This window comes from Neofelis nebulosa, chromosome 6 (assembly GCF_028018385.1).
Source record: "Neofelis nebulosa isolate mNeoNeb1 chromosome 6, mNeoNeb1.pri, whole genome shotgun sequence".
Classification (NCBI taxonomy): domain Eukaryota; kingdom Metazoa; phylum Chordata; class Mammalia; order Carnivora; family Felidae; genus Neofelis; species Neofelis nebulosa.
Genome location: NC_080787.1, coordinates 141,445,377 through 141,472,039, shown reverse-complemented (window position 1 = coordinate 141,472,039; position 26,663 = coordinate 141,445,377). Strand labels below are relative to the sequence as shown.

The following is a 26,663-nucleotide window of genomic DNA, read 5'->3' as shown; positions in this document are numbered from 1 at the left end:
CACCCACTTGTGTGCTGCTCGAAGAAAGTCGGCCACGCTATATAACCATGGGAAATCTTCGGACAGAAGCCGGAGCTGCCTTCAGGATGAAATTAGGACTCGGAAAAGACCTACTCGCAAGACGGAAGGAAGCGTGGCGGGTGCACGCATGCGTGGTAGGCTACCTCCACGTGCGGCCGGGCCGGGGCCTCCCCGCGCTCAGAGGCCCCGCCCCCAAGCCCGTCCCCTGCGGGAGCATCTTTCCGGACGCGCGGAGCCGGCCAGCAGGGGGAAGGTTGGGCCTCGGAGCTCGGCCCCGCCTCTGCCGCCTCTAATTGGGCGTGGGTGAGGGCGCCCCCTCCCACCGCCTTCCTATTGGAGCGCGCGTGCGAGCAACGCACCCCATTGGGCCGTACGGATTTGGGCACCAAATTCAAAGATTTTAAAAGTACCAGCTGGCGCCTTTTAGGAGATACAGCTCTGTGAAGCGGACGGCCTGGTCCTCTCCTGCGGCAGCTGTTCCCTCACCTGAGGCAGGCCCCCGACTTCCACTGGCATGAGCCAGCGCCCCTGCCGCTGCTCTCCACGGCCCCCCTCCAGCTCCTGCCGCTGCAGCTACAGCGACCTGACAGCCGCCGGGCGCCCTCGGCCCTCAGACAGTGAGTGTGAGGAGAGGGTGCGGGAGCCCGCCTTCCAGGAAGGGTATGCGGGGTTAGGGGGCGGCTGCTTCCGAACCCGACACCCTCCCGAGTCCGGGCGTGCGCCTCACGCCGGGCCGGGCCGGGCCGGGCCCGGCCGGGGCGGGCGGCCGCGGCGGTTCCTGCGGCCCCGAGGAAAGAAGCCTGGGGCTCGGGAGGGGAGGCCAGATGTGCCGAGGCGGGTGGCGGGCCCGGGTCCCGCCTTCCTGGACGCCAGCGCCCAGGGAGGTGAAGGTCTCGGCCTTTGAGGGCGCCCTTCTCCCCTTGCAGGATCTACCTATCCTCGTCCCCACCCGGCATGAAGAGGCGCCAAATGCCCCTCCCCTCCCCCACCTCGGGGCCCGGGGGCTCTGACAGGGCTCGCGAGCCGGCGGCCCCCGGGGTCTGGCCGGGCGCCTCAGCCCCACTTCCTGCGCCCCTTTTCCGTATTCAGCCCGCAGCCTCGGGGCCGCAGTCCAGTGCCCCGGATTTTCGCCGCCTCACCCTTGCTGGCGGGCGCGGGAGATCCTGCTGGCTTATCTCCCGCCTCCGCACGGCCCGCGCCCTGAGGGGCCACCTCCCCGACCCCCCAGGGCTTCGCCTGGGCTTCCCCCCTGCCCGCTCCCGCCAAACGGAGGGACCCCCTCACCGGGCCGGGCTGTACCGGGACGTCCGAACAAAACCTTTTTCTTTTTGTCTCGGCTTTTCCCCTCTGCCCGGTAACCCGTTCCCCAGGCCTGGCTGGGGTCCGGGCGGGAGGGGGGGCGGGAAGCACTTTTCACTGCAAAACCGTGAATTTGCCCTCCGGTACCTGATTACCTGAGAAATGGAGAATTGGTTATTTTTTCTTTTTTTTCCTGCGTTCCTGAAGCCCTGGACAGCCCTTGATTCCAAAATTCGGATAGAGTGGAAGGCCCTCGAACGGTTATTTTTACCCTCTTTGTGGCTATCTGAAAAGAGATCCAAAGGCATTTATTTTTGCCTCAGAAATTACCCCCAATTTTTTTTTTTTTAATTGGTTCGACTTTGTGGGATTGGGCAATCCCTGCAAGATGCCGCTTTCATTAGAAAAGGAACTTAGAAGACTGGAAGAAAAAATAATACCTGGCTTTTAACAGGGTTAGGTCTATTTCTAGAAGATCCTCCCTCCTCCGTCTCCCTGTGAACTTCTGAAGCTTGATGGCTTTAAGAAGTGTTTTTTTATTACTTCCAGTTTGCCTGGTATTATCACTTGGCTCCTGAGAATATTTGCCGTCTCCAAGAGTTTGATCTGTTTACAGATTTGAGAAAATGAGATTAAAAATTTAATGCAGCCAAGTATTTTTGAAGGCAGGCTTTTCTAAAATTTTCTTTCAGAGATTACGGCTGATTCCCCGTTTGTGGCTGCAACCCTTGGGGGTCTCAGATTCTTAAGGAATAGCCATGCTTAACGTCGCGCACGTGTGATTATTTTCTAGGTACTGGGATTGTAGAATTTAATCATTTAACGTTGGGATAGTTGTAAAACTTTTTCAACGTGTTTTTTTTGTTTGTTTTTTTTTGTTTTTTTTTTTGGGACAGAGAGAGACAGAGCATGAACGGGGGAGGGGCAGAGAGAGAGGGAGACACAGAATCGGAAACAGGCTCCAGGCTCCGGGTGACGCCGGGCTCGAACTCACGGACCGCGAGATCGTGACCTGGCTGAAGTCGGACGCTTAACCGACTGCGCCACCCAGGCGCCCCAGTTGTAAAACATTTTAAGCATTGTAGCCTATTTATGGTATTTAAGTATGGAGTGTCACTTCTGCCTTAGAAAGTTAAAACGGAAGGTCAAACTTTGTACAGTTAACTACAATACCACCTTTGCACGATTGGACAGTGAGTGAGTAAATGATGTTTAAAAAATGCAGTATATTGAGTCTTCAACGACATGAGGCAGATATTAGTACCTCCATTTTAGAAAAAAATGAAATGTCACAAATCTAGTCAAGGCTGAGCAAGTATTTTTACTTGAAGATGGATCTGATTCCTAGGAAAAGTATGTAATCTGTAATACATAGTGTGGAAGGTATTTTGCTACTTTTAAAACCTACATGATTTGCAATAAAAGGATTACAAAGGGATTTGGCTTAAAAATGTGATAAGAATACTGTATGTGATGGGACTCTGCCATACATGTAGTCCAGTTTTGCATTCTTAACCCCATTTTATAGATGAGAATACAGAGGCTTTAGAAGTTAACTGCCTCCCTTTTCACCAATTCAGCAAATGATACTTTATAGCTTAGATGCTCAAGACTTAAACCCCAGGGTACTTTTTTACTCCACTTTCCTTCATTCACATCCAAAGCATCCACAATTTCTGTTGACTTTATTCTCCTAAATACATCTCACATCCACCCAATTATCTTCATTTCCACTGCAGTCATCCCAGTATCAGTTACCCAAACTGCCTGGACTCCTGTGATCTACACTTCTAACTAGCCTTCCTCTTTCCGCTTGTACCTTCCTACAGTCCATTCTCTACAGCTGCCAGTCTTTTGACAATGTAAACCAGATGTCTGAACTCAGAACCCCTCAGTGCTCTTTATTACACAATGAATAAGATCCGGTCTGCCCTAAAATTGTACAGGCCATTCTACTCTCCCAACCTTACAGTATATTATATAATTTCACATTTTAAAACTAAACCTACAACCAGCATCCAGATTTTGGAACCAATGAAAGGAACTAGAGTTCCATGGAGAAACAAGTGATTCTATGGCTGGAACAGGGAAAATAGAAGATGAGCCTGGAGCATCTTGTGCCAGAAAGTAAGAAATGCTCCAAAAACAAAATAATGGAAGTATTTCAAGTGGGTATGAACTTACACAGTGGTGAAAGCTGAAACAATTTGAGGAATAACCTAATGTAGTATTGGATTATAACCCAAAGTCTATGAGCCTATATGTATACTTTATATACACACACACACTTTTATCTCACTTTCCAGGATAAGGTAATGGAATGAACACTAAATTTATAGTCAGGAATGGTAATCTGTCTCTCTTAACTACCTGTGAAATTGTGGGCAAGCTACTTAGCTGAGCTTCAATTGTCCTTATTTGTAAAACTAAGATAATAACCTCTTCACCCTACATCAGAAGGTTGTGAGGATCGAATGTTTGAAAACAAATTGGAATTGTAAACTTCTAAACAACTATAAGATGCTTGGTACCTGGGTGGCTCAGTCAGTTGAGCCTGAGACTTTGGCTTAGATCATGATCTCATGGTTCCTGAGTTCAAGTCCTGTGTCCAGCTTTGTGCTGACAGCGCAGAGCCTGCTTTGGATTCTCTGTCTCTGTCTCTCTCTTCCCTTCCCGCACTTGGGCTCTCTCAAAAGTAAATAAGCATTTAAAAACAATTGGAGTGCCTGGGTGGCTCAGTCGCTTGAGCATCTGGCTCTTTGTTTTGGCTCAGGTCATGATCTCACAGTTTGTGCGTTTTAGCCCCATGTAGCCCTACATCGGGCTCTGCGCTGATAGCTTGCAGCCTGCTTGGGATTCTCTCTTCTCTCTCAAGTAAATAAACTTAAAAAAAATTTTAAAACAATTAGAAGATGAGTGAATCATCATTAGCTCTAAATTTTAAAGAACTTCATGTTCAAACAGTGGTGTTGAATGAAGGGTTCTATGGGATAGTTCAGTAACAACTCTGCTAACTAAAATGAACAGAGGAAGAATGCTTTTGAAAAGAATTAAGAGTTTCTGAAGTACGTTTTTCAGGCCTCTTCCTTTTAGGCAGCTAAACAAAATAAAAGGTTTGTCTTTGTAGGTGTCTTTGCCCTCAGATAAAATGTGGTCATATGTAAATCATACTTCATTCTTGAGGCAAAAATTAAAACAATCTGTCTTAATATTTTAATCTTCCAGGTGAAAGAGAACCCCTCAATAATTTATTCTAGCATTATGATTAATGTTGGTGTTAGCAAATGTTGTTTATTCTTTATTTGCTTTTTGTATACTTGAACTTAGTTTGAAATGAGTTTTTAGGGCTAGTCCAAGTTTTAGTGGTGTTCTGAAGTATGTACTGTGTGTCCTTCACTGTGTTAATCATTGGGAATTTCAAGAGACTACCTCCCTACAGGTGTTCTTTTAGTACTTAAAGGTTTTGCTCTAAATAAAAACTAAAATTTAACATGGACAGATTACCAGTACTTAGTACAGACTAAACAATCTGACTGGTACATACACTTAAAAGTTAGATTGTTACCTACCTATGATTGGTTTGCAGGGGTAATAGTAGGTGTAGAATACATTTGAAGCATATACTATTCACATACTCAGACTTCAATAATGTTAAGTAATGTTCCTGAATCAATCTACTGTATTCCTTCCCAGAATTGTGCTTTTGTTCAGGTTACCTTCAGTGAATGCTTTCTCCAGCCTCTACTGCCTGACAGAATCCTAGCTATCCTTTAAAGCAGTAGTTCTCAACTGAGAAATCAGACATTTTGACACCCCTGCCTCTCCCCACCCAATATTTGTCAGCAACTGGTGATTGGAGACATTTTTTTATTGTGCCACAGGGAGTAGAGGCTGCTAATGACATCAAATGGGTAAAGCCTGCTAAACATCCTAAAATGTAGAGGGCAGCCCCCAACAACAGAACTATCCAATCCAAAATGTTAGTAATGCAGAGATTGAGAAATGCTGATGTAAAGATATTAAGTGCTGCCTGTTCATTTGTAGCTTAGCTGATTTCTTAGTTGAACAATTAGTTGAGCTAATTGCATAGTTTGTTGATAGTATCATAACTTGTTGTTTTTCCCTCTTATGCTACTTATAAATAACAAGCACATTATCTTCTCCAGTTATTTAAGACAGCTGAACAGTAATGCACACACTGGTTCAGTAATGCACCACCCTCACATTCTTATATCTTGTCTTACACCAATTATAGTGTCACTCTTATTTACCAGATCTTCTGATTGGTAGCTGAACTATTCTTCTGACTCTGGTTAATTAGTTATGAGAAATCTTCATTCAATAATTGAAGATTGCAGTCTCTAGCACATACTAGGCAAGATAAAGGGAGATGTCCCTGTGCGTGAGTTCACTATCCAGTAGGGCAGACAAACTGTCACCCATACCACTGATCCAAATAAAACTTAAGAGATGAGAGCTCTGGGACTTCAAGGAGATTTTAACTTAAGGGTATTTAAATTTATTGACTTTAGTTCTTTCTTGAGTAATTATTGTAAGGCTTATAATAATTGCTAGTGTTTCACTCTTATATAAAATTATTTTGATTCTTATACACTTCCCCTCTCCATTGGTCTTAAACATATTTACTGTCATTGGTTTGGGTTATGCTTAAGTCAGAGCTGATTTTAATGCCATTTCAAGTTCAGGGATTGTAGAAGTGTTTGTGATTACTATAAGGATTTCCCTGACTTCAGACCCCACTCGATGCATCACATTTCCTTATTTGTTCCATAAGCACAGATACTTATTAAATAGTCCCCTTTTCCAGTATTTTTTACTCAGATAACAGACTCGAAAAGCCAAATATTACAATTATACAATTATACTGCTTTTAGCAGTCTTCCGAGGTACCCTTTTAAGAATAAAATACATGTACTTACTAAAAGATTTAAGTAGTATTCATTGTCACATCTCAGTAATTAAACTTCGATTCTTTCACAGCTATATAGTGCTGAGAGAATGCAAAGTAATTAAACCTCTGTATATTCCAATGTAAGAAGTAGAAATGTATGAAAATTTTGTCATTTAGTAAGTGCTTTGTTTTGTTTTTTTGTAGGTTGTAAAGAAGAAAGTTCCACTCTTTCTGTCAAAATGAAATGTGATTTTAGCTATAACCATATTCATTCTGGACTTAAGTTAGTGAAGCCTGATGATAGTGGAAGACAAGTTTCCTGTACTCCTGCATATTTGGAAGGTTCTTATAAAGATTGCATTAAAGACTATGTGAGGTTATCAGATATTGGGTCACCAATTGTGAGCCCCAGGATTGTAGAACTTGAATCTGAAAACGAAAACAAGCTCTTTCATAACAAGGAAAATCAGCATGTGCAACAAATCCTTGATAGTTCAAATGAGATCGAAGAACTAGAGACCAGTGGACCTTATGAAGACAGTGGCTATACTTCATTTTCCCAGCAAAGTGGCTTCAATGAACATGAAGAGAGTAGCCTTCCCTTGGAAAATTTCAGTGACAGTCCACAGTCCTGCCTGCTTCAGATGCAAAGCCCAGAGCAATATCCCAGCAAAAACTTGCTGCCGGCTCTTCACTTTGCTAAAATGGTTTGTTCAACGTTAAAAAAGAATACCAAACGAAATCCTAAAATAGATTGGGAGAAACTGAAAGAATGTATATTCAGTGGAAATTTTGGACTGCAGAATATAATTGGAAGGAAAATGGGCCTGGAATATGTAGATATTCTCAGTGAACTCTTTCGAAGGGGACTCAGACATCTCCTAGCAAACATTTTAACACAGCTCAATGATATGGACTTAATCAAGTAAGTATGGTTGCTTTGAGTGTTAGTATAATCCACTGAACATTTTTGTTAAGATGGCTCAGCACTACCAGCTCATACAAAGACATAAGAGGGAAGTCTTTTATGTTGTTTGAGGTAATGACTGCCTGATAGCTGGTATTTGACCACTTGTATGCTACTAAGATGAAAGAAGATTTTTAAAGTAAGCATTTAATCCAGTTATTTCAAATTTCATATTTATACTGTTAGCAAACTATTTTTGTTAAATTGGGATTTTTGTTTCTGAAAATTACTAATACTTAAGCTACATCATATCTACTTAACTATAAAACAACAGCCTAGTTCTGGTGTATAGGTCCAGTAGGCTTTATGAGTTCTGTCACACTTGAAAGTATGAAATAGTTCCTGATGTTTTTAGGCCATTTTTAATGTAGCGCTCCCCTAGGTTTGACAGTGATAAAAATAGGGAAACCCACAAGTGGATCTGATTGTGACTGTTTTCTTAGAAACCTCAAATTTCCCTTTCTTCCTCATTCTACCAAATATGAGTTAGGATGAGGTGACAGCATTAAGATAATTATAATATAGACTATTGGATTAGATCCCACTCAAACAGGTGTGTTTTTGGCATTTTTGGAAAAGTTGTGAGAGGTACTTATCACTGGTCTTTATGAAAAATAGCTAAAGCAAAATAGAAGTATTAATTTTTATAGTTGGCTACCTTCTTGAGGGATAATTGGCATCACAGCTTCTTTGTTAACAAAAATGGATTTTTGAAATTGATGTCTACTAATAGCAGTATGTCCTAGAATACTTTGAAATTTGTCTACAACTTTTATTGATACCGAATAGCTAACATACTGTCATATATATATAATAGGGTCTACTTATTTGATGTTTGCAGATATTGTGAAAAAATGAAGTATCAAGGAATGATTGCAATGGTTCTTAAGCCTAGATGTATGTACTTAGAATGACTTGATAGGGAGCTTTTAAAAACAGGACTCTGGCCCCCATTTTAAGCCAGTTAAACCCAAATGCCTAGGCATGGGACATCCTTAAATCTTAAGTGCTGTAGGCAATTCTAATGTATAACCAAGTTTGAGAAGCACTGCTAATAGAAATTTCTTTTTTGCACTGTTAGTATTTCTGTAGTATGTTCATTCCTCTTACCTCTTTGTGATGCCTTGTTTCCTTTATAACCTTTTACTTTTCCAGTGTGTCTAAAGTGAGCACAACTTGGAAGAAGATCCTAGATGATGATAAGAGAGCATTGCAGTTGTACAATAAAGCAATAGAGAGAGTTAATGTAAGTCTTTGCAGTTGATGTTTTCATTTTAAAAATATCTTAGAACATTACCTTAAAATATAAAAGCTCGTGCTCTTTACCTTTATAAATGGGGGAAATAGGACAGATAACAGGTAATCTGGAAATCCTTTACATTCACAAGGCATTTCAGCTTTTCACTAGAACTCATTAAGCAAAATTCAAAGACAAGGGGAAAGGAATTCCACGTAAGCCATTATTTCTTGGATTCTTTCTAGAAATGGAATGTCCAAAAGTACAAAAGGGAAAATTGGTCAGTTCTCTAATAATGAGAGTTGACCATATAGCTAATTTTCATTGCCATTTGTATTTTTTCAGTTATCAACATATTGAACATTCTTAATGCAGAAGAGAATTTATCTGCCTTCCAAAATACTTGGTAAATTTCAAGATGTTTCTGAGAATATCTGTACATAATTGAAATTTCAGGCCTAGCAGTTGGCAGACTTGGGTCTAAATTTTGGTGCTGCTACTTACTAGCTGTATAACTTTAGACAAGTATTGCTTAAATTCTCCAAGTTCAGTTTCTTTATTGATAAGGTTAGTATTAATGAGAAGTTTTCTAATCTAAAAGGTTGTTTTGAATCCATGCATGACATTGAAGTGATACTTAAGCATGACTATTGTCATTTATTGATGATAAAAGCAATGACTTTTTGTTTTGGCATCAGTACTTTATAAATCATGTATCTGGGGTACCTGGGTGGCGCAGTCGGTCAAGTGTCTGACCTTAGCTCAGGTCATGATCTCGCGGTTCATGAGTTCCAGCCCCGAGTCATCAGGCTGTGTGCTGACAACTCAGAGCCTAGAGCCTGCTCCAGATTCTGTATCTCCCCTTCTCTCTTCCCCTCCCCTGCTCACTAGCTCGCATGCTCTCTCGCTCAAAAATAAACATTAAAAAAAAATTAAATACATCATGTATTAAATGCTATATAGACTCTAAGTATTTAGTGCTTTCTCACAATTTCTGGTTTGCAGTTTCTGTCAGTATTATCTGTGTGAATAGTTGTATGTGGCTATATTTAAGCATATGCAGGTAAATTGGGTATAGGGATAAATCTTTTACATTCTCATTTGCCCTTTTTTTACATGTACAAACAATAAAAATGCCTGAATGTTAAGAATATAGGAGGATATTTTTAAGTCCTATTAAAATATTTTTTTTAATTAGGAAAAGAACGTTAAGTTTTCACCACATGCTTCAACCAGAGAATATGTTATGTTCAGAACCGCTTTAGCTTCTGTTCAAAAATCAGCAGCCCAGGCTCACCCCAAAAAAGATGCTCAAACCAAGTTATCCCATCCAGGTGATCAGAAAAGTTCTACTTACAGTCGACACAATGAATTCTCTGAGGTAATTTTTTGTTTGTCAATAAACTAGAAACTTATGGGGCCTTTATTGTTAAAAGGATTTAGAGTAAGAAATGGAGAACTTTAAATTTAATTATAGCATAAGTAGAACTACTAGGGAATTATTAATGGAGATGTTATCTTTTGTCCTTGAGACCTTCATTCTGGTCTCAAAAATGTTAGAAACTGAAACAATTTATAACTCAAGTAATCCAGTTAGGAAAGTACACAGAGATGTCTTTCTATGCAAAAAATAATAGCTACCATTTGACATTGTTTATGACCACTCAGTGATGTTGAGATCTAATTTGGAAATGCTAAGGAAACCTTGATTTTTAAATTTCTTACCAAACTTGTTCAATACTACATTTTGCAATTGCTGCCTTTTATATCTACGGACCAGAACTAAACTGGAAAAGGCCAGCTTTCAGAAATTGAAGCCCTCCTATTGTACCTTCAAATCATTGGGTAATGTGTATTGTAAGTTCTACTGAACACATGGAAAATTTGGCAAGCTTAATTTAAAAAACCATAACGTCACCTAAGAGTGCATCTTTGAAATGTTGACGGCCTTCATGCTGGTCAATAAGTATAAATTATAGTTAAGTTTAATTTTCTAAGTGTTCGTTACATAATGACTAATACAACATGTAACGATTCAAACAGCAGTTATTGAGCATCTGCTATCAGGTAATCCATGGATAAGAAAACATGGTACCCTTCATAGCCTTGTAATCTAGAATGGAAAATGGCTACATAAAAATAAATGCCATATAACATGATAGGTGCCTTAAAAAAGCTAGAAGTGAAAGAGCAACCAACTCTAGTAACACTAGAAAGACTTCACAGTAAAGGTGACATTTAAGTCAGGCATTGACATGTAAGTAGCATTCATGAAATAAAAGAACATGTTTAAAGGTAGGATTAGGAAATAGCCACTGGACCAGTTGACAAGTGATACTATCTCACTCATTGAACAGTGAGCTCCTTAAAGGCAGGAATTGACTTATGTGTGACATTGGTCCTTTATTCATGTTTTGAGGAAGCCTCAGAAATGCCCTTCTTGTTTTTACCAACTAAATTACATTCAATTCTTAACTAAAATTTGTTTATGGATTTTCTTTCTAGGTTGCCAAAACTTTGAAAGAGAATGAAAGCCTCAAAGCCTGTATTCGCTGTAATTCACCTGCGAAATATGATTGCTATTTACAACGGGCAATCTGCAAACGAGAAGGCTGTGGGTTTGATTATTGTACAAGGTGTCTGTGTAACTATCATACCACCAACGAATGTTCAAATGGCAAACCCCTAAAAGCCAATTATAAAACAGGTCCTCTGCCCGGTACCAAAACAAGCAAGAAGAATTTACGACGATTGTGATCTCTTGTTAACAATCAGTTGTACCTGATTATGAAGGTTAGTTAGAAAATGTTAGGTTTTAATTTAAGAAAAATAAAATGTATTGTAATTTCCAATTTTGTGTTGAAATCAATGTAGTACGTGGGATTTTCTCCCCTTGAGTAAAGACAATATACAACTTAAAATATTTTACAATTTAATTTGAAAAAGTTTAAAATTATCAGTATAAATCAGAAAATTTAAATATTTTAAGAAAAAAGGAAAAGTGGCTATCTGATTCAGGGATAAAATAAAATTGATTCAATTTTATGGTAAAGGAAGACCATGTAATTTTACCTAGATAATCTTAAATAGATATCTTGTTTACCATCTATTAGCATTTGAGACATTTTATTTGCCCTACCAAATTAATTCCTATTGCAGTAACTTCTGGAGTCTGTTAATTTAAGTGTTTTGTCATCTTTCTTTAACCTCTTTTTCAGTGTGTACATTTCCCAAAAAAGTACCCTTTGTGAAATCTTGCTTTTTCCTATTTGTGAAGTCTGTATGTTTTATATTTTTGTACATAATGTAAATATTTCTGTATTTTTTATGTCAAAGTAAAAAAATAAAGGTCTCTTTTGTATACGTATACATCTAAATGTAAATTTTGTACCTGTTATGAATAAAATTGTTATAAGCTTAATAAATAATGTGAAACTTTTATTTTGATAAACATTTTAATCTTAGAAACAGCTAAATTAGGAAGCTATAGGAGACTGCATTGTAAAGTAAAAATGTTATCTTTGACTGCATTCAGAACACTTGTTCTAATAAGAGCCCAGGATAAAGATACATATTTTTTTATTCCTTAATTCTAAAGTTGAATATATTTTGGTTTCAGTTATGGATATGGTGAAATATAGGAGTTTGAACTCAGACAAAAAGTCCTAAAGATTTAAGGGTGGGCCTCAGATTCTCAATAGAGCTTCAAAGACCCTCAAGGCCTTTGCCTTCCATCTCTGCAGAAGCCTGAGGTAGAGGATTTATCTTAAATGGGTTTATGGGTGTGTCTTCTCTAATAAAATAAAGCCTCCATGAAATTAGCAGTGACTTAAGCAGCTTTATTGAGGAAAATTGACAAAATAGACAACATTCAAAGTATAATTTGACATTTTGATATATGTATATAAATGTGTGTGTATGTATATACATGTATTTGACATATGTCTATACACACATGAAGCCATCACTACAGTTAGTGAATGTAAGTATAACCAAATTTCTTTCTGCCCATTTTTTTTTAATGTTCATGTTTTGAGAGAGCATAAGCAGGGGAGGGGCAGAGACAGGAGACAGAATCTGAAGCAGGCTCTAGGCTCTGATCGAGGCAAGGGTCAAAATGAACCCTGAGAGTCTACGGTCATACCATCCTGAACGTGCCCGATCTCGTCGGAAATGAGCCCTGAGATCATGACCTGAGCTGAGGTCTGATGCTTAACCAACTGAGCCACTAGGCACCTCCTCTTCACATTTGTAATCCCTCCTGTCAGTCCCCAGGTAATCGCTGATCTGTCAATGTTGATTAGTTTGCCTTTCCTAGCATTTTATATAAATGGAGTCAAAGTGTGTACTCTAATTTCACCAGACATTAGAGATTCATCCATTTCGTGTGTACCAGTAGTTAATTCATTTTTCTTACTAAGCAGTATCCTGTTGGATATACCAGTTTGTTCATACGTTCACCTTTTAATGGACATTAGCTTCCAACCACCCCCCACCCCCTTGTTTTTTTGCTATTAGAAATGAAGATCTTAGGGCCCCTGGGTGGCTCAGTCGGTTAAGCATCCGACTTCTGCTCAGGTCATGATCTCGCAGTTCATGAATTCCAGCCCCGCGTCGGGCTGTGTGACGACAGCTCAGAGCCTGGAGCCTGCTTTGGTTTCTGTGTCTCCCTCTCTGCCCCTCCCCTGCTCATACTCTCTGTCTCTCTCTCAAAAATAAACATTAAAGATCTTGTAAACAGTATACAAGTCTTTGTAAGATAGGTAGTATGCTTTCATTAAATAGTGAAATGCTTGGATTATATAAGTATGTTTAACTTTTTTTTTTTTTTTTTTTTTCAACGTTTTTTATTTATTTTTGGGACAGAGAGAGACAAAGCATGAACGGGGCAGGGGCAGAGAGAGAGGGAGACACAGAATCGGAAACAGGCTCCAGGCTCCGAGCCATCAGCCCAGAGCCTGACGCGGGGCTCGAACTCACGGACCGCGAGATCGTGACCTGGCTGAAGTCGGACGCTTAACCGACTGCGCCACCCAGGCACCCCTGTTTAACTTTTTTAAGAAAATATCAGAATGCTTTCCAAAGTAGCTATAGCATTTTACCTTCACCAGCAGTGTATGGGAGTTCCATTTACTTCATGTTCTCAGTAACTTGGTATAATCAGTCTTTGTAGCTTTAGCCATTGTAATACAGGTGTAGTAGTATATCATGGTTTTAATTTACATTTCCCTCATAACTAATTATGTTTAACATCTTTTCATGTTATTTGCTAACCATAAATTTTCTTTGGTAAACAAATGAGTTTGTTTTAATATTGGTATTTGAGGGTATATATTCTGGATAGGAGTGCTGTATCAGGGTATAGCTTATCTTTCATTTTCATAGCTGTGTCTTAGAGTTTTTATTTTGATGAAGTCCCAGTTATCAATTATTTGTCTTTTATGGATCATATTTTCGGTGTTATATCTAAAACCTGCCTAAGACCTAAGAGCATACAGATCTCCTATACTTTCTTCTAAAAGTTCATAGTTTTTAATTTCACATTTAGGTCTATGATCCACTTGAAGTTAAATTTTGAATATGGTATAAGAGGTATGGACCAAAGTAAATATCCATTTGTTGACAAGACTATCCTCTCTCTACTGAAATGCCTTACATCTTGGTAACAATGCATTTTACATAAATATGAACTATTTCAGGACTCTCTTCTGTTTAATTGAGCTTTGTCTTTTGAGTTCCAATCCACACTGCCTTGATAACTAGCTTTAAAATAAGTTTGAAATCAGGTAGTGACATTTTTTTTCTTTTTCAAGCAAAATTAATTTTTAAGTTGTCTATTCTAGGGTCCTTTGCATTCCTACATATATTTTATAATTAGCTTGCCAGTTTCTACAAAAATACCTAATGGAATTTTTACTGGGATTGTAATGAATATTATTCTATTGGGTTAGATAAGGAGAGAATTGACATCTTAACATTGAGTTTTTCAGCCCTTGAACATAGTACTATTTATATCTTTAAAAACTTCTCTTAGCAGTGTTTTATCTTTTAATTATGTATGTCTTTCACATCTTGTGTCATATTTATTCCTGAGTATTTTATATTTTAATACTATTATGAGTATTTGTTTTTTAAGTTTATTTACTTATTTTGAGAGAGAGCAGGGGAGGAGCAGAGAGAGAGAATCCCAAGCAGGCTCTGTACTGACAGCAGGTCTCAGTCTTCATGAACTGAGATCATGACCTGAGCCAAAATAAAAAATCAGACACTTAACCGATTGAGCCACCCAGGAGCCCTGTAAGTGGCATTTTTAATTTCAGTTTTCAGTTGTTCATTGTTAATATACTGAGATGCAGTTGGTTGATTTTGTAGCCTACAACCTTGATAAACTCAGTTATAACTGAGAGTCCATTAGATTTGCAATGTAGATGATTTTGTCTTCTGAATATAATCTGTACTATAGCCTTCCATTATAATCTATAGGTTTTTTATTTCTTTTTCTTGCCATATTATACTCGCTAAAACCTCCAGTAAAATATTCAATAGAAATAAAAAAGGAGACATCCTTAACCTTGTTCCAGATGTTAGGGGAAAAGCATTCATTCAGACTGATGTTAGTTGTAGGGTTTTTATAGATCTTCCTTAGTAAGTTGAGGAAGTTCCTTTCTATTCCTAATTTGTTGAAAGTTTTTAGGAAGATTGGATGTTGGATTTTGCCAAATGTTTTTCCTCCACCTATTGATATGCTCATATCGTTATTCTTTTTGAGTTTCTTAACATGAATTTTACTGATTGATTTTCAATTGTTAAAGCAACCATGCATTCCTGCAATTAACTTCACTTGTTCATGATGTATTATCCTTTTTAGATATTGTTGGAATCAGTTTGCTACATATTAATACTTTTTGCATTATATTCATGACGGATGTTGAGCTGTAGTTTTCTTACAATGTCTTTGGGATATATTCTCTGCTTTTCAATTTTCTGGATGTTTGTGTAAATTTCATGCTATTTCTTCTTTTACTGTTTGCTAGAATTCTCCAAGGAAGCAATCTGAGTCTGTAGGTGTTTTTTTGGTTTTTTTATGGGAATGTGTCTAAAATATAATTTTTTCAGTAGATATAGGACTATTCAGTTTATCCATTTCTTCCTGGATGAGCTTTAGAAATTTATGTCTTTCAAGGAATTTTCCTATTAATCTAATTTACTGCATTTATTGGAATAAATTGGTCACAATATTACCATATTATCCTTTACTATTTGTAAAATATGTAGTGATGTTTTCTTTCATTGCTGATATTGGTTGTGTCTTATTCCTTTTACTCATCAGTTTAATGAGAGGTTTATCACTTAGATTGATCTTTTCAAATAATCAGGTTTAAAAAAATTTTTTTTAATTTTTTGAGAAAAAAAGAGAACAGGAGTGAGTGAGGGGCAGAGAGAGAGAGGGAATACCATGAGGTACAGAGATAGAGTGTGTGGAGCCTGGGGCAGGGCTCTAGCTCACCTGAAGTGGGACTCGAACTCACTTGAAGCAGGGCTCTCACACACGAATTGTGAGATCATGACTAAACCAAAGTCAGATGCCTACCTGACTAAGCCACCCAAGTGCCCCTCAGATAATCAGTTTTTTATTTCATAGATTTCTCTCTCTCCTTTCCGTATCATTGTTTCTTGTTCATTTGTTTTTGTTTGCTTTCTTCTGTAAGTAGTAATTAATTTACTCTTAATTTGCTAGATTCTTGAGATGGCAGCTAAGGCCATTGATACGATCTTTTCTTATACAGGTGTTTAGTGCTATGAATTTCCCTCTAAGTTTTGTTTGAGCAACATATCACAAATTTGGACATGTTATTTTTGTTCATTTATAAATGCATTATAATTTTCTTTTTTATTTATTTTTTTGATCCACAGGTTATTTAAAAGTATGCTGTTTACTTTCTCAATATTTTAGAATTTTCTAGATATCTTTCTTTTATTGATTTCTGATTTCATTGTGGTCAAAGTTACTTTATTTGACTTGAATCCTTAATTTATTGGCAAACATGGCCTAGAATATGCTCTGTCTAGGTAAATGTTTCATGTCTATTTGAAAAGATGATAAAATTTGCTGTTCTTTGGTATAATGCCTTAATTTCTTTTTTAAGTGTATTTATTTTGAGAGAGAGCATGTGTGCACATGAGCAGGGGAGGAGCAGAGAGAGAGGATCCTAAGTAGGCTCTGGAGCAGAGATTGAGGATCCCAAGCAGGCTCTGCGCTGTCAGCAGGGAGCCTGACACAGGGCTTGCACCCACAAACTATGAGATCATGACCTGAGCCAAAACCAAGAGCTACCCAAGCACCCCTGGTGTAATGTCTTATAAATGTCAATCAGTGTTTTTCTATTTTATATATCCTTTCTGATTTCTATTTACTTGTACTATTATTGAGAGATGGGTATTGAAATCTCCAATTGTAATTGTGGATTTGTCTATTTCTTTTTGTAAATCTATCTTTTTTTTTTTTTTTCTTTATGTATTTTGCAGCTTTCTGATTAGCTACATAGACACTTAGAATTGGTATGCCTTCTTGGTAAAATACTCCCTTTGTTGGGGCACCTGAGTGGCTCAGTTGGTTACGGTTAAGGTACCTGGTTTCAGCTCAGGTCATGATCTCAAGGCTTATGGGTTCAAGCCCCATGCCAGGCTCTGCACTGATAGTGCAGAGATTGCTTGGAATTGTCTCCCTCTGTCTCTGACCCTCCCCTGCTAGCATTCACTCTCTCTTTCTCTCTCTCAAAATAAATAAACATAAAAAAATATATTCCCTGGGGCACCTGGGAATATATTGAAAATATAGGTATATGTTAAATTAAAAATATATATCTATAAATTAAATTTAAAAAAATATTCCCTGGGGCACCTGTGTGGCTCAGTCGGTTGAGCATTCGACTTCGGCTCAGGTCATGATCTCCTGGTTCATGGGTTTGAGCCCCACATCAGGCTCTGTGCTAACTCAGAGCCTGGAGCCTGCTTCAGATTGTGTGCCTCCCTCTCTCTCTCTCTCTGCCCCTCCCCTGCTTGTGCACTCTCTCTCTCAAAAATAAGTAAGTAAGTAAATAAATAAATAAATAAATAAGAAAAAATGTATACTCCCCTTTTCATTTTAAAATAACTTTTTAAATCCTTGGTAATATCTTTACTGTGGAGTCTACATTGTCTAGTATTAAATAGGCACTCCAGATGTGTTTTGCTGTTGTTGTTTTAACTAATGTTGGTCTAGTATATATTTTCTATCCGTTTACTTTAACTGATTTTTGTCTTTGTATTTGAAGTATGTTTCTTCTTGGCATCATATAATCAAGTATTAGTTTTTTAAGAAATCAATAATCTCTGCCTTTTAATTGGAATAATTAGACCATTTTCATTTAATGTGATTATGATATGGTTAGATTTTACCAGTTTGATATTTGTTTTCTATTTTTCTCATCTGTTCTTTGTTTATATTTTTCTATTTTTCTATTTCTATTTTCTATTTTTCTATTTCTATTTTTATATTTTCTATTTTTCTATTTTTTTCTATTTTTCTTTTGGGTTGAGTATGTTTATGATTTTATTTTATCCCAACTTGTTACTTAATTAGCTATAATTATATTATGTTTAATATTCCACTATAAGGATATACCACATTTTGTTTATCCATTCACCAATTGATAGACATTTGTGTTGTTTTCACTTTTTGGCTATTATGAATAGTGCTTGTATGAACATTTATATATAAGTTTTTATCTGAATATATGTTTTTGATTACCTTGGGTTTACTTAGTGTTGGAATTGCTGAATCACATGATAACTCTGTATCTAATTTTTTAAGACTTTTTTTTTTAAGTTTATTTATTTATTTTTGAGAAACAGAGCACAAGTAGGGGAGAAGCAGAGAGAGGGGGGGAGAGTGAGAATCCCAAGTGGGTTCCACGCTGTCAGTGTGGAACCTGATGTGGGGGCTCCATCTCAGAAACTGTGAGATCTTGACGTGAGCTGGAATCAAGAGTCAGACACCTAAACCGACTGAGCCACTCAGGTACCCCCTGTGTCTAATTTTTTTAAAGAACTGCCAAACTATTTCTCATAACAGCTGGCTGCATGATTGTAAATTCTCACCAGTAATAGATGAAGGATCTAATTCTTTTTTTTCCATAGTCTGGGTGATTTCTATTCATTTTTCTTGTCTAATTGCCATGGCTAGAATCTCCAGTGCAGTGTTGAATAGAAATAACAAAAATGGACCTCTTTGACTTCTTCATGAACTGAAGACATTCCTCTCCCTGTGTCACCATTCTGTACTGGGGGTTTAGGAGACAGATTAGTTATCCCTTTAGTTCACAGATGCTTAGATTGAAAAAGAAAAACTGTACTGTATTTCAGGAATATGCCTAAGGGGCCTCATCTACACCAAGACCAGAGTTAGGTAATAAGATTCTGGATTTTCAGCTGAAGCTATAATAGATTTTTGAGAGTTTGTGGAGAGGACTAAGTGTTAATTTTCATGTGAAATGGATGGGACTGTTTTAGTCAGCCCTAAAATGTTCCCCAGTGATTCCAGCTTCTTGATATTTGCACCTTTGCTTTACTGTACTGGATCAGGTTTTGTCACTGTGACTAATAGAAAACAGCAGAAGAGATGGCATGTCACTTCTGAGACTAGGTTGTAAAAGACGTGATTTTTTTACCTCTCTCTCTCTCTCTCTCTCTCTCTCAGGTCACTCACTAGGGGAAGGTCAAGTGCGAGCAGCTTCCATAAAGGCCCCCACTCTGAGACCCTTAGGTCTTTGGAAAGTCCCAAGTGAAGAACTGAGGCTTCCTGCCAATTGTTAAGGATGAGTCTTCTTGAAAGCAAGTCCTCCAGTTCCAATCAAGCCTTCAGACAACTTTAGTCCCTGCCAACATGCTGAGTGCAACCTGAATCATGTACTAAACTTCTCCCAAGTTCTTGACTCCCCCCCAAACTGTGGGGTAAGAAATGTTTGTTGTTTTATGCCTGTAAAATTGGGGATGATTTGTTATGTAGTCGTAGATAACTATAGGGAGTGGGCAAACCCTTTTAGGAGCACTGGGCAAGAGAAAGATGAAAAAAAGTCTTTTCTCACACCCTTTTTTTTAGACATGTAATTACATGGTCTAAAATCAATACTGGTTCAAACATAGGATGATAGGCCACCTTGCAGGTGTGTAGAATATTCCCTAAGGAAGGAAGCCATGCTCTCAGGCCAAAATAGGTTTGGGACTGGTATGATCACAAAAATGGACTATTGTAAGTCTGCTACAAAAGGGAGAATGAACACACTTTAATATGTAGTATTTTCATGGTTATTGTGATATATATATATATATATATACACACACACACACACACACACACACACACACACATTGTGATATATTGTGATATACACATTGTGATATTGTGATATATATAGCACATCAGCACTGAATCCTAGCTTGCCTTTAGCCAAGGTTCATGTTGCACTGATGTGGCACCCAGCGTTTAGCACTTCCAAGTCCTCTGACTGAGAAGTCTGTTATGCCCAGTTCACATATCTTGAGGACCTGCCAAAAAGACTGCATATGAAAGGAAATAATGATAGTTCCTTGACTATCACCGAGTAGTTTCTGAAACTCATAATCTTACCCAGATTGTTTGGTACTGTTCCCTTTTCCCCAGATTCTGTTTCAACGACGTAAACAACACACCGCCACAAGATGGTGCTCTTTTAACACCACACTTTTGAGTTTGTTCATTCACGTGAAGTTTAATATAAAAATGCATGAAATAATATGACTGTCCTTCTATGCAATTTGTATTGTCAAATTAAAAAATAAAGTCCACAACATAGTGTTAAGCAAGGATAGGTAGATATAAACTCTTTACTTTTTGGTCTCGAGTCATAAGAACAGGTCTTGCTTATCTTCAGCATCTTTATCCATTGTTGATATCGAAAGCCTAGATCAGTACTGTTCAGTGCAGTAGCAATGTGTGGCTATTGAACACTGAAATGTGGCCCATCCAAATCCAAATTGAGATTTACTGTAAATGTAGAATATTCACCAGATATTGACGACTTGGTATGAGGAAAAGCAAAATCTCCTTAATAATTTTTACTTTGACTACTTATTGAAATAATGATATATTGGACACACTGGGTTAAATAAAATTCTGTGAAAAGAAATGTTTAGTGTGGCATCTAGAACATTTTAAATGACATATGTGGCTCTCAATACATTTCTATTGAACAGTGTTGCTCTAAGATCACATAACAAATAAGTATCAGAGGAGTCTTTTCTGGCCCATGACCTAAACAGGTCACGGTATAGTACCCTAATACCCAGATCCACCATACATTCTAATAAGTTAAGTTCTAGATATGGAGATGAGAGGGCATTTACTAGAAAAAGAAAGACTAGAGGTCTAAATCGACATGGATCATTTTTTTTTAGAATGCCTTCCACTCATGTGTTTGTGGTAAGTTGCTCCTCATCTCAACCTCTGTCCTCATCCTTACTCCCAAGTACCTGGTTACCTGTCAGGTGCCAACACAGGTCAGATCTTTGTATTCCCATCACCCAGAAAACGCTAAATTCATATTTGTGGAATGGATGAATTGCAGGAACCACTGGATGGATTCAGGCTGACTTAGTCAAGGGAATGCCGTGGAACTTGTACTTTGCCTCCACATCAACAGTAGCACCTGCGGTGACCCTTTTCAGAAGCGTCCCTGCTCACTTTCCTCAGGACAAAGCTTTTCCTTTCTCCCTGAACTTTGACAGGACCTATCCTCTGAGGTTTGTAAAATACTATTCTGCTAATGCCTTTTTTGTTTTGGTTATTGGGGTTTATTTTTTGGCCCCAAATCCCTTTACATATTGGACACAGATGAGAATGAAAAAAAGAGCACAAGAGTCCAGCTGTACCTTGTCATTGGATTTCAAAAGGATTATAGAATAGACAGTGAAAAGAAGTTACTGTCATTCAGGTAAAAGTGGAAAGGAAGGAACCATCCCCTTTCTTGTAAGTACTGATGGCCGAACACCCACTGTATTTTGTTACTATAGTTCTTTCTATGCTGCCAATATGCAGAAGAAAGCTCCACCTATAAGCAGAAGAGGCCACATTGTCATATAGTAGATAAACCTGAACTTTTATTTGTCCAAAACACCCATGGGATAGCTGTGTCCCAAAATGTGAAAAGCACAATAACAGACATTTTTGGTTTAGAATCCTGACTCTCCACTTACTTTTAACGTTGGGCAAGTTTTTAACATCTATGAGCTTTAGTTTTCATATTTATAGAGAGGTAATAATGCCTACCTGATATTGTTAACATAATGATTACATTAGAGAATGTAGGTAAAGTGGTAATACAATATCTAGTACATAATAAATAAATGTAGTTGTTGTAATTTGGGCCAAATGTAGTTTTTTTATTTGGGCCAAAATATTAATACTCACAAATACCTGGATGTTTATGATAGTCTAAATAAAGAAGGTCCTTCCTAAATCATTCTATAATTTTGATAAGGTGAGAATAATCTCATGTTAAATTTTCCATCACCTATAGTTTTTACTCTTGAGAATTTAGGTTTCTTTTGTCTTCAGTAGATAAGCAGACAAAGTCACCTTATTGATAGAAAATAATTTTGTTAAAGCATGGATTGAATAAAATTTCATATGACTTCAAAGCTCACAGAAGTTTACAGTTATTCATTTACTTGTTTATTAGAAAACATTTATTGAGTACCTTCTATGTGCAAGGCAGTATGCTGGGTGAGGTCAATTCAGTCTTTCTCAACTAGGGTTCCAGGGGAGAATTGAGTTTTAATAACCTAAGGCATCTATTGTATATAATAAATTAACATTCCTCCTAGGCATTTAGAATGGCACCAGTTATGTATGAATCTTCCTTGTAGAAATTAAGAAAATAATCACTCAAATAATTCATGTTCTGTGACTCCAACACAAAGTCCAGTTGAGAAAGTCTAAGGGGTAAGGAGAAAAAGAAATACTAAATTAACTACAGTTGAAACAAAAAAATACAAAGTAAGCAAAATATAGCAAGAGAATGGAAGGAAAATTACTTCTAACAAAAGCATCAGAACAAAGAAAATATTGAAAAAATCTTGGATGATAATAAGAATTACCTTTTTTTCTTGTTCCTCCCCTTCCCCCCTTTTCTTTTTCCAAAGGTGAAAAGGTGAAAATATTTGCCATGCCCTGTGACGAATTCAGAAAAGAACTGGTCACGGGGCTTATGTGGTTTCAGGAGCAGAGGTAAGCTCTGTAAGAGAGGTACAATAACAAATCACTGTATGGATTCCAAGCGGGAATGCGGGACAGCCTTAGAAGTCCCTTTACTATAAAGTCACTCTTATCCCCCGTTTTCTTCACACAATAGGAAAAAGTGATAGAGCTGGGAAAAATCCGGTGGAAGCTGTTATTTTGTTTTTGTGTTTTTTCTTTGTTTTGTTTTTGAGAGGGAGGTAGAGGGCCCAAGTTGAGCCAGTGGCAGAGAGAGAGAGAGAGAGAGAGAGAGAGAGAGAGAGAGAGAGAAGCAGGGCTCAAGCCTGGCTCCTGTTCACCGGATGCGGGGCTCAAGCTCACGTGAAACAGGAGTCATGCTCACCCGAAGAGGGACTGGAACTCCAGAACCGTGAGATCCTGACCTGAGCTGAGCCAAAGTCGGAAGTTGGCTCAACCGACTGAGCCACCCAGGTGCTCTAGGAGCTGTTTTTTAAAGACGTCAGAATAGGGTGGCAGAAGAGGAGAGTACGAAGTGATATTAGAGATTTTGACAACTCGAAGAAGCACGTGCTTTGTTGTCCTAAGTTCACGACACATTATTTTTAAGGAATAGTGCTAAGTTATTATTTTTTTAAGTAAACTTTTTTTTTTTAATTTTGAGTAAAAATACTTCAGGATATTTAAGGACGATTTTTTTTTCTTCCCAGAGGAGGAGTTAAAAGCTCTCTAAGTGAGAGGTAAATGGATCGTAGGAAAATAAAAAGGGTAGATAACGGTAATGTCAGTGGGTCAGCCTACTAAAGATCAATTTTTTAGTCTTAGAGCATATTAGATCATATTCTCTCTCTCTAGATAAATTAATATCCACGCAAAGTCCCAGATTCTCAGCATGTGGACACACAATTACTCATTTAATACCATCACCTTCTTCCTGAGAGAACCCGTAAGGAGCAGAGAGCATGGTTGAGGGCGGTGGTTTCTCACCACTCCAGAGAATACCAGAAATTAAGAGTCTTTCTGAGCATCTCCTGGCCTCCAGCAACAAGGTGCTTATCGCTGCTGGGACTGAAGGAGGAGAGAATAAGAGGGTGACACTCCCCACCCTCTTCTGCTGCCTGAGCACAGCAAAGGTGTCAACATCTCTGACTGCATATAAAATGCCATGTGGTTGGCAATTTGCACCAGTCAGCTTATGTTTAAGGCCTATTGGCTTTGACTACTTGAGTGTATAGTCTGATAAGCAAAGAAATAACATTTATTCTGCACCTGCATTTGCTTGGGGAATGAGGGGTATGGGATGCAAAGGCAGCCTTGAGGCACCTTAGGAGACCATGACCCAGGAATTCACAAATACTGAAAATTCTAGTGGTCCAGTAAAGGAAATGCCACATTTCCCATTAGCAATTCATTCCTGACAAGATAGTGTGCAATAGCCTCATGTTCATGTTTTTTGACCTGTCTACAAATACTTTTTTTAACTGAAATTATTTCTAGTAAAATTGATAATTCTGCTGTTTATCTCTTGAAATTTTATCTCCCAATTTTTTTGGACACTTGTCACTCTGGAGACTTATTTGTGTGTAGCCAGGATGGGAGGGATCTGCATCGTGTTCACTACTCAGAGTCTTACTCAGCATTCTTGTCTTGTTCCTAGAAGATTTTCTTGCCATTTTCATAAGCCTGTAAACTTTTCAAGAGCCAAGAATGTCAGTAAACTTGCTACTTTCTCCTCCTGCAGCACTTAATGCTCCTTTTCTTTCCTTTCTTTGGTCTTCCACCAGAGGGCATAATAAACCTATCTAATACACAGCCAGACATGGACGTTTTTAATGCATGAAGTGAAACTTTTGAATTAGTTTAAAATGGCTCTAATTTCATTACTCTAAGGCATTGTGGTGAAGAGTAGGGTCTCTGCAACCAAACTCTCTGAGTTTAGATCCCAGTCCTGCTACTTACCAGCTCTGGGGCCTGGGAAATGCCTTCATTTCCTCTCTAAACGTCAGGGTTCTCATCCTTGTAAAGTGAGAGCAGCCTGCCTCACAGGCTTGTGGTGAGGATTACATGAGTATAGACACCTGCATAAAGCACTCAGCACCCTGCCTGGCTTTGGTTAAGTGTTATGGAAGTGACAGATGTTAGGAAAGTGTATGCAAATGGAAGCTCTCCTGATCTAGAGCTCCTGGAGAGCTCTAGACAGTAACTAAATAAAGCTAATTATTCCCATTTTAGAGTGTCAGGTCGTGTGTGCCAGGCCCTACTTATATGCATTATTTCCACCCAACAGACAGATGAAGGAGAAGTCTATGTCCATTTGTTCAGTGATCCACACCCCCAGGGCTACAACAGTGCCTGCACATTGGAGGTGTTCAATACATAGGTTTTAAATGAGTGCAAGATATTTTTGTTACCCCATGATCATAGGTAAGAAACCAGGCTCAGGAGTTGATGTACATCCTCTACCATCACACAAGTAAGTAGGATATGTATATAAACCCCAATTCTATCCAAAGCCTATCCTCTTTCCATGGGGTTTTCTTTAAGAAAAGATGAGAGGATTCAAGTCTTGAGGAAAATGAACTTTGGTGGAATATCATAACTGAACTGCCAGGCTGTGGTTTTATACCGTTTTAGCAGGGAAAATGGAAGACATTCCTTTTAGTAACACTTTATGAGGATTGTTTCCTCCAGAATTTAAATGGTGCTTAGCAAAAAGTCAACTTACCGACCATTACTTATTCTCAAGCACGTCTAGCAAATATTCCTAACTCATGTTTTCCCTAAGGCATTTTCAACCTATTTTCCATAACTGATATACAATAAACAAAACACAAAGGAAAAAGAACTTCAAAAGCCTGATTACACTTAAATTTTACTATAAAAATCATTATTTCTTTTATTGAGATATAATTGACATGTCATTATATTAGTTTCATGTGTACAACATGATTCGATGTCTGTATATATTGCACAGTGATCACCCACAGTAGGTGTAGTTAACTTCCATCACCACAGTTGCAATTTTTTTTCTTGTGAGGAGAACTTTTAAGATTTACCCTCTTAACTTTTAAATATACAATACAGTATTATTAATTATGGTCACCACGCTGTACAGAACATCCCCATGACTTATTTATTTTATAACTGGAGGTTTGGGCATTTAAAAAAATTTTTTTAATGTTTATTTCTTTTTTGAGAGAGAGAGAGAGAACATGAGCAGAGGAGGGGCAGAGAGAGAGGGAGACACAGAATCCAAATCAGGCTCCAGGCTCTGAGCTGTCAGGGCTCGAACTCCCAAACTATGAGATCTGACCTGAGCTGAAGTCGGATGCTCAACTGACTGAGCCAACTAGGTGCCCCAAGAAATTTGTGCCTTTTAATCCCCTTCACCCATTTTTTCCACACCCTTCCTGTCTACCTCTGGCAACCACCAATCTCTTCTCTGTATCTAAAGCTTGTTTCTGGTTTTGGTTTTGGTTTTTGTGTGTTTTTTCTTTGTTTTGTTTTGGGTTTTTTTTGTTTTGTTGTTTTTTAAGATTCCACATAGAAGTGAGATTATACAATATGTATCTTTCTCCCCCTGGCTTATTTCTCATAACATAATGCCCTCAGGTTTAATCCATGTTGAGGCTAATGGGAAGATTTCCTTCCTTTCATGGCTGAATAATATTGCATTTTATACATACATTTTGTTGTACCTATAATTTATTTTTTATATATATTCTTTATATTTCTTTATGAAGAAATATACTCATTGATAAACACTTTGGTTGCTTCCATGCCTTGGCTATCTTAAATAATGCTGCAAGAAATTTGTAAATGCTGAATTTATACTTAAATTTACCTTTTGGGGGGCACAGTGGCTGGTTCACAGTTCATGCTCATTTTGTGTTTGTCGAGTGCCTGTGTGTGGGAGGGAACAGAAACAAATAACTATGACTCAGTATTCTAGTCC

General features: G+C 38.2%; 1 protein-coding gene across 5 annotated transcripts; it reads left to right on the top strand.

Annotated features, from left to right (window-relative positions):
• The first annotated feature begins 410 nt into the window (after positions 1 to 410).
• On the top strand, positions 411 to 22,755 carry FBXO5 (F-box protein 5). Of its 5 annotated transcripts, XR_009263413.1 has the most exons (8): positions 411 to 638; positions 6,437 to 7,157; positions 8,355 to 8,445; positions 9,635 to 9,817; positions 10,942 to 11,229; positions 19,175 to 19,428; positions 21,081 to 21,255; positions 22,657 to 22,755. XR_009263413.1 is itself a non-coding variant. In XM_058735706.1 (6 exons), exons 1-5 carry the CDS (start codon positions 536 to 538, stop codon positions 11,191 to 11,193), a joined length of 1,350 nt encoding a protein of 449 aa, XP_058591689.1. In that variant the 5' UTR covers positions 411 to 535; the 3' UTR covers positions 11,194 to 11,229; positions 13,985 to 14,003. The 5 variants fall into 5 exon arrangements, 4 of the variants coding, with proteins under 4 accessions (XP_058591689.1, XP_058591688.1, XP_058591691.1 ...); XM_058735706.1 differs by lacking the exons at positions 19,175 to 19,428; positions 21,081 to 21,255; positions 22,657 to 22,755 and adding an exon at positions 13,985 to 14,003; XM_058735705.1 differs by lacking the exons at positions 19,175 to 19,428; positions 21,081 to 21,255; positions 22,657 to 22,755 and having other exon boundaries at positions 10,942 to 11,800.
• Positions 22,756 to 26,663: the final 3,908 nt, after the last annotated feature.

Excerpts from the sequence above, each read along its gene's own strand:
- FBXO5 (XM_058735706.1), top strand. The coding sequence starts at position 536 with ATGAGCCAGCGCCCCTGCCGCTGCTCTCCACGGCCCCCCTCCAGCTCC. Across the intron at positions 7,158-8,354 it reads AATGATATGGACTTAATCAA|TGTGTCTAAAGTGAGCACAA; the intron begins GTAAGTATGGTT and ends TTACTTTTCCAG. Across the intron at positions 8,446-9,634 it reads AAGCAATAGAGAGAGTTAAT|GAAAAGAACGTTAAGTTTTC; the intron begins GTAAGTCTTTGC and ends TTTTTTAATTAG.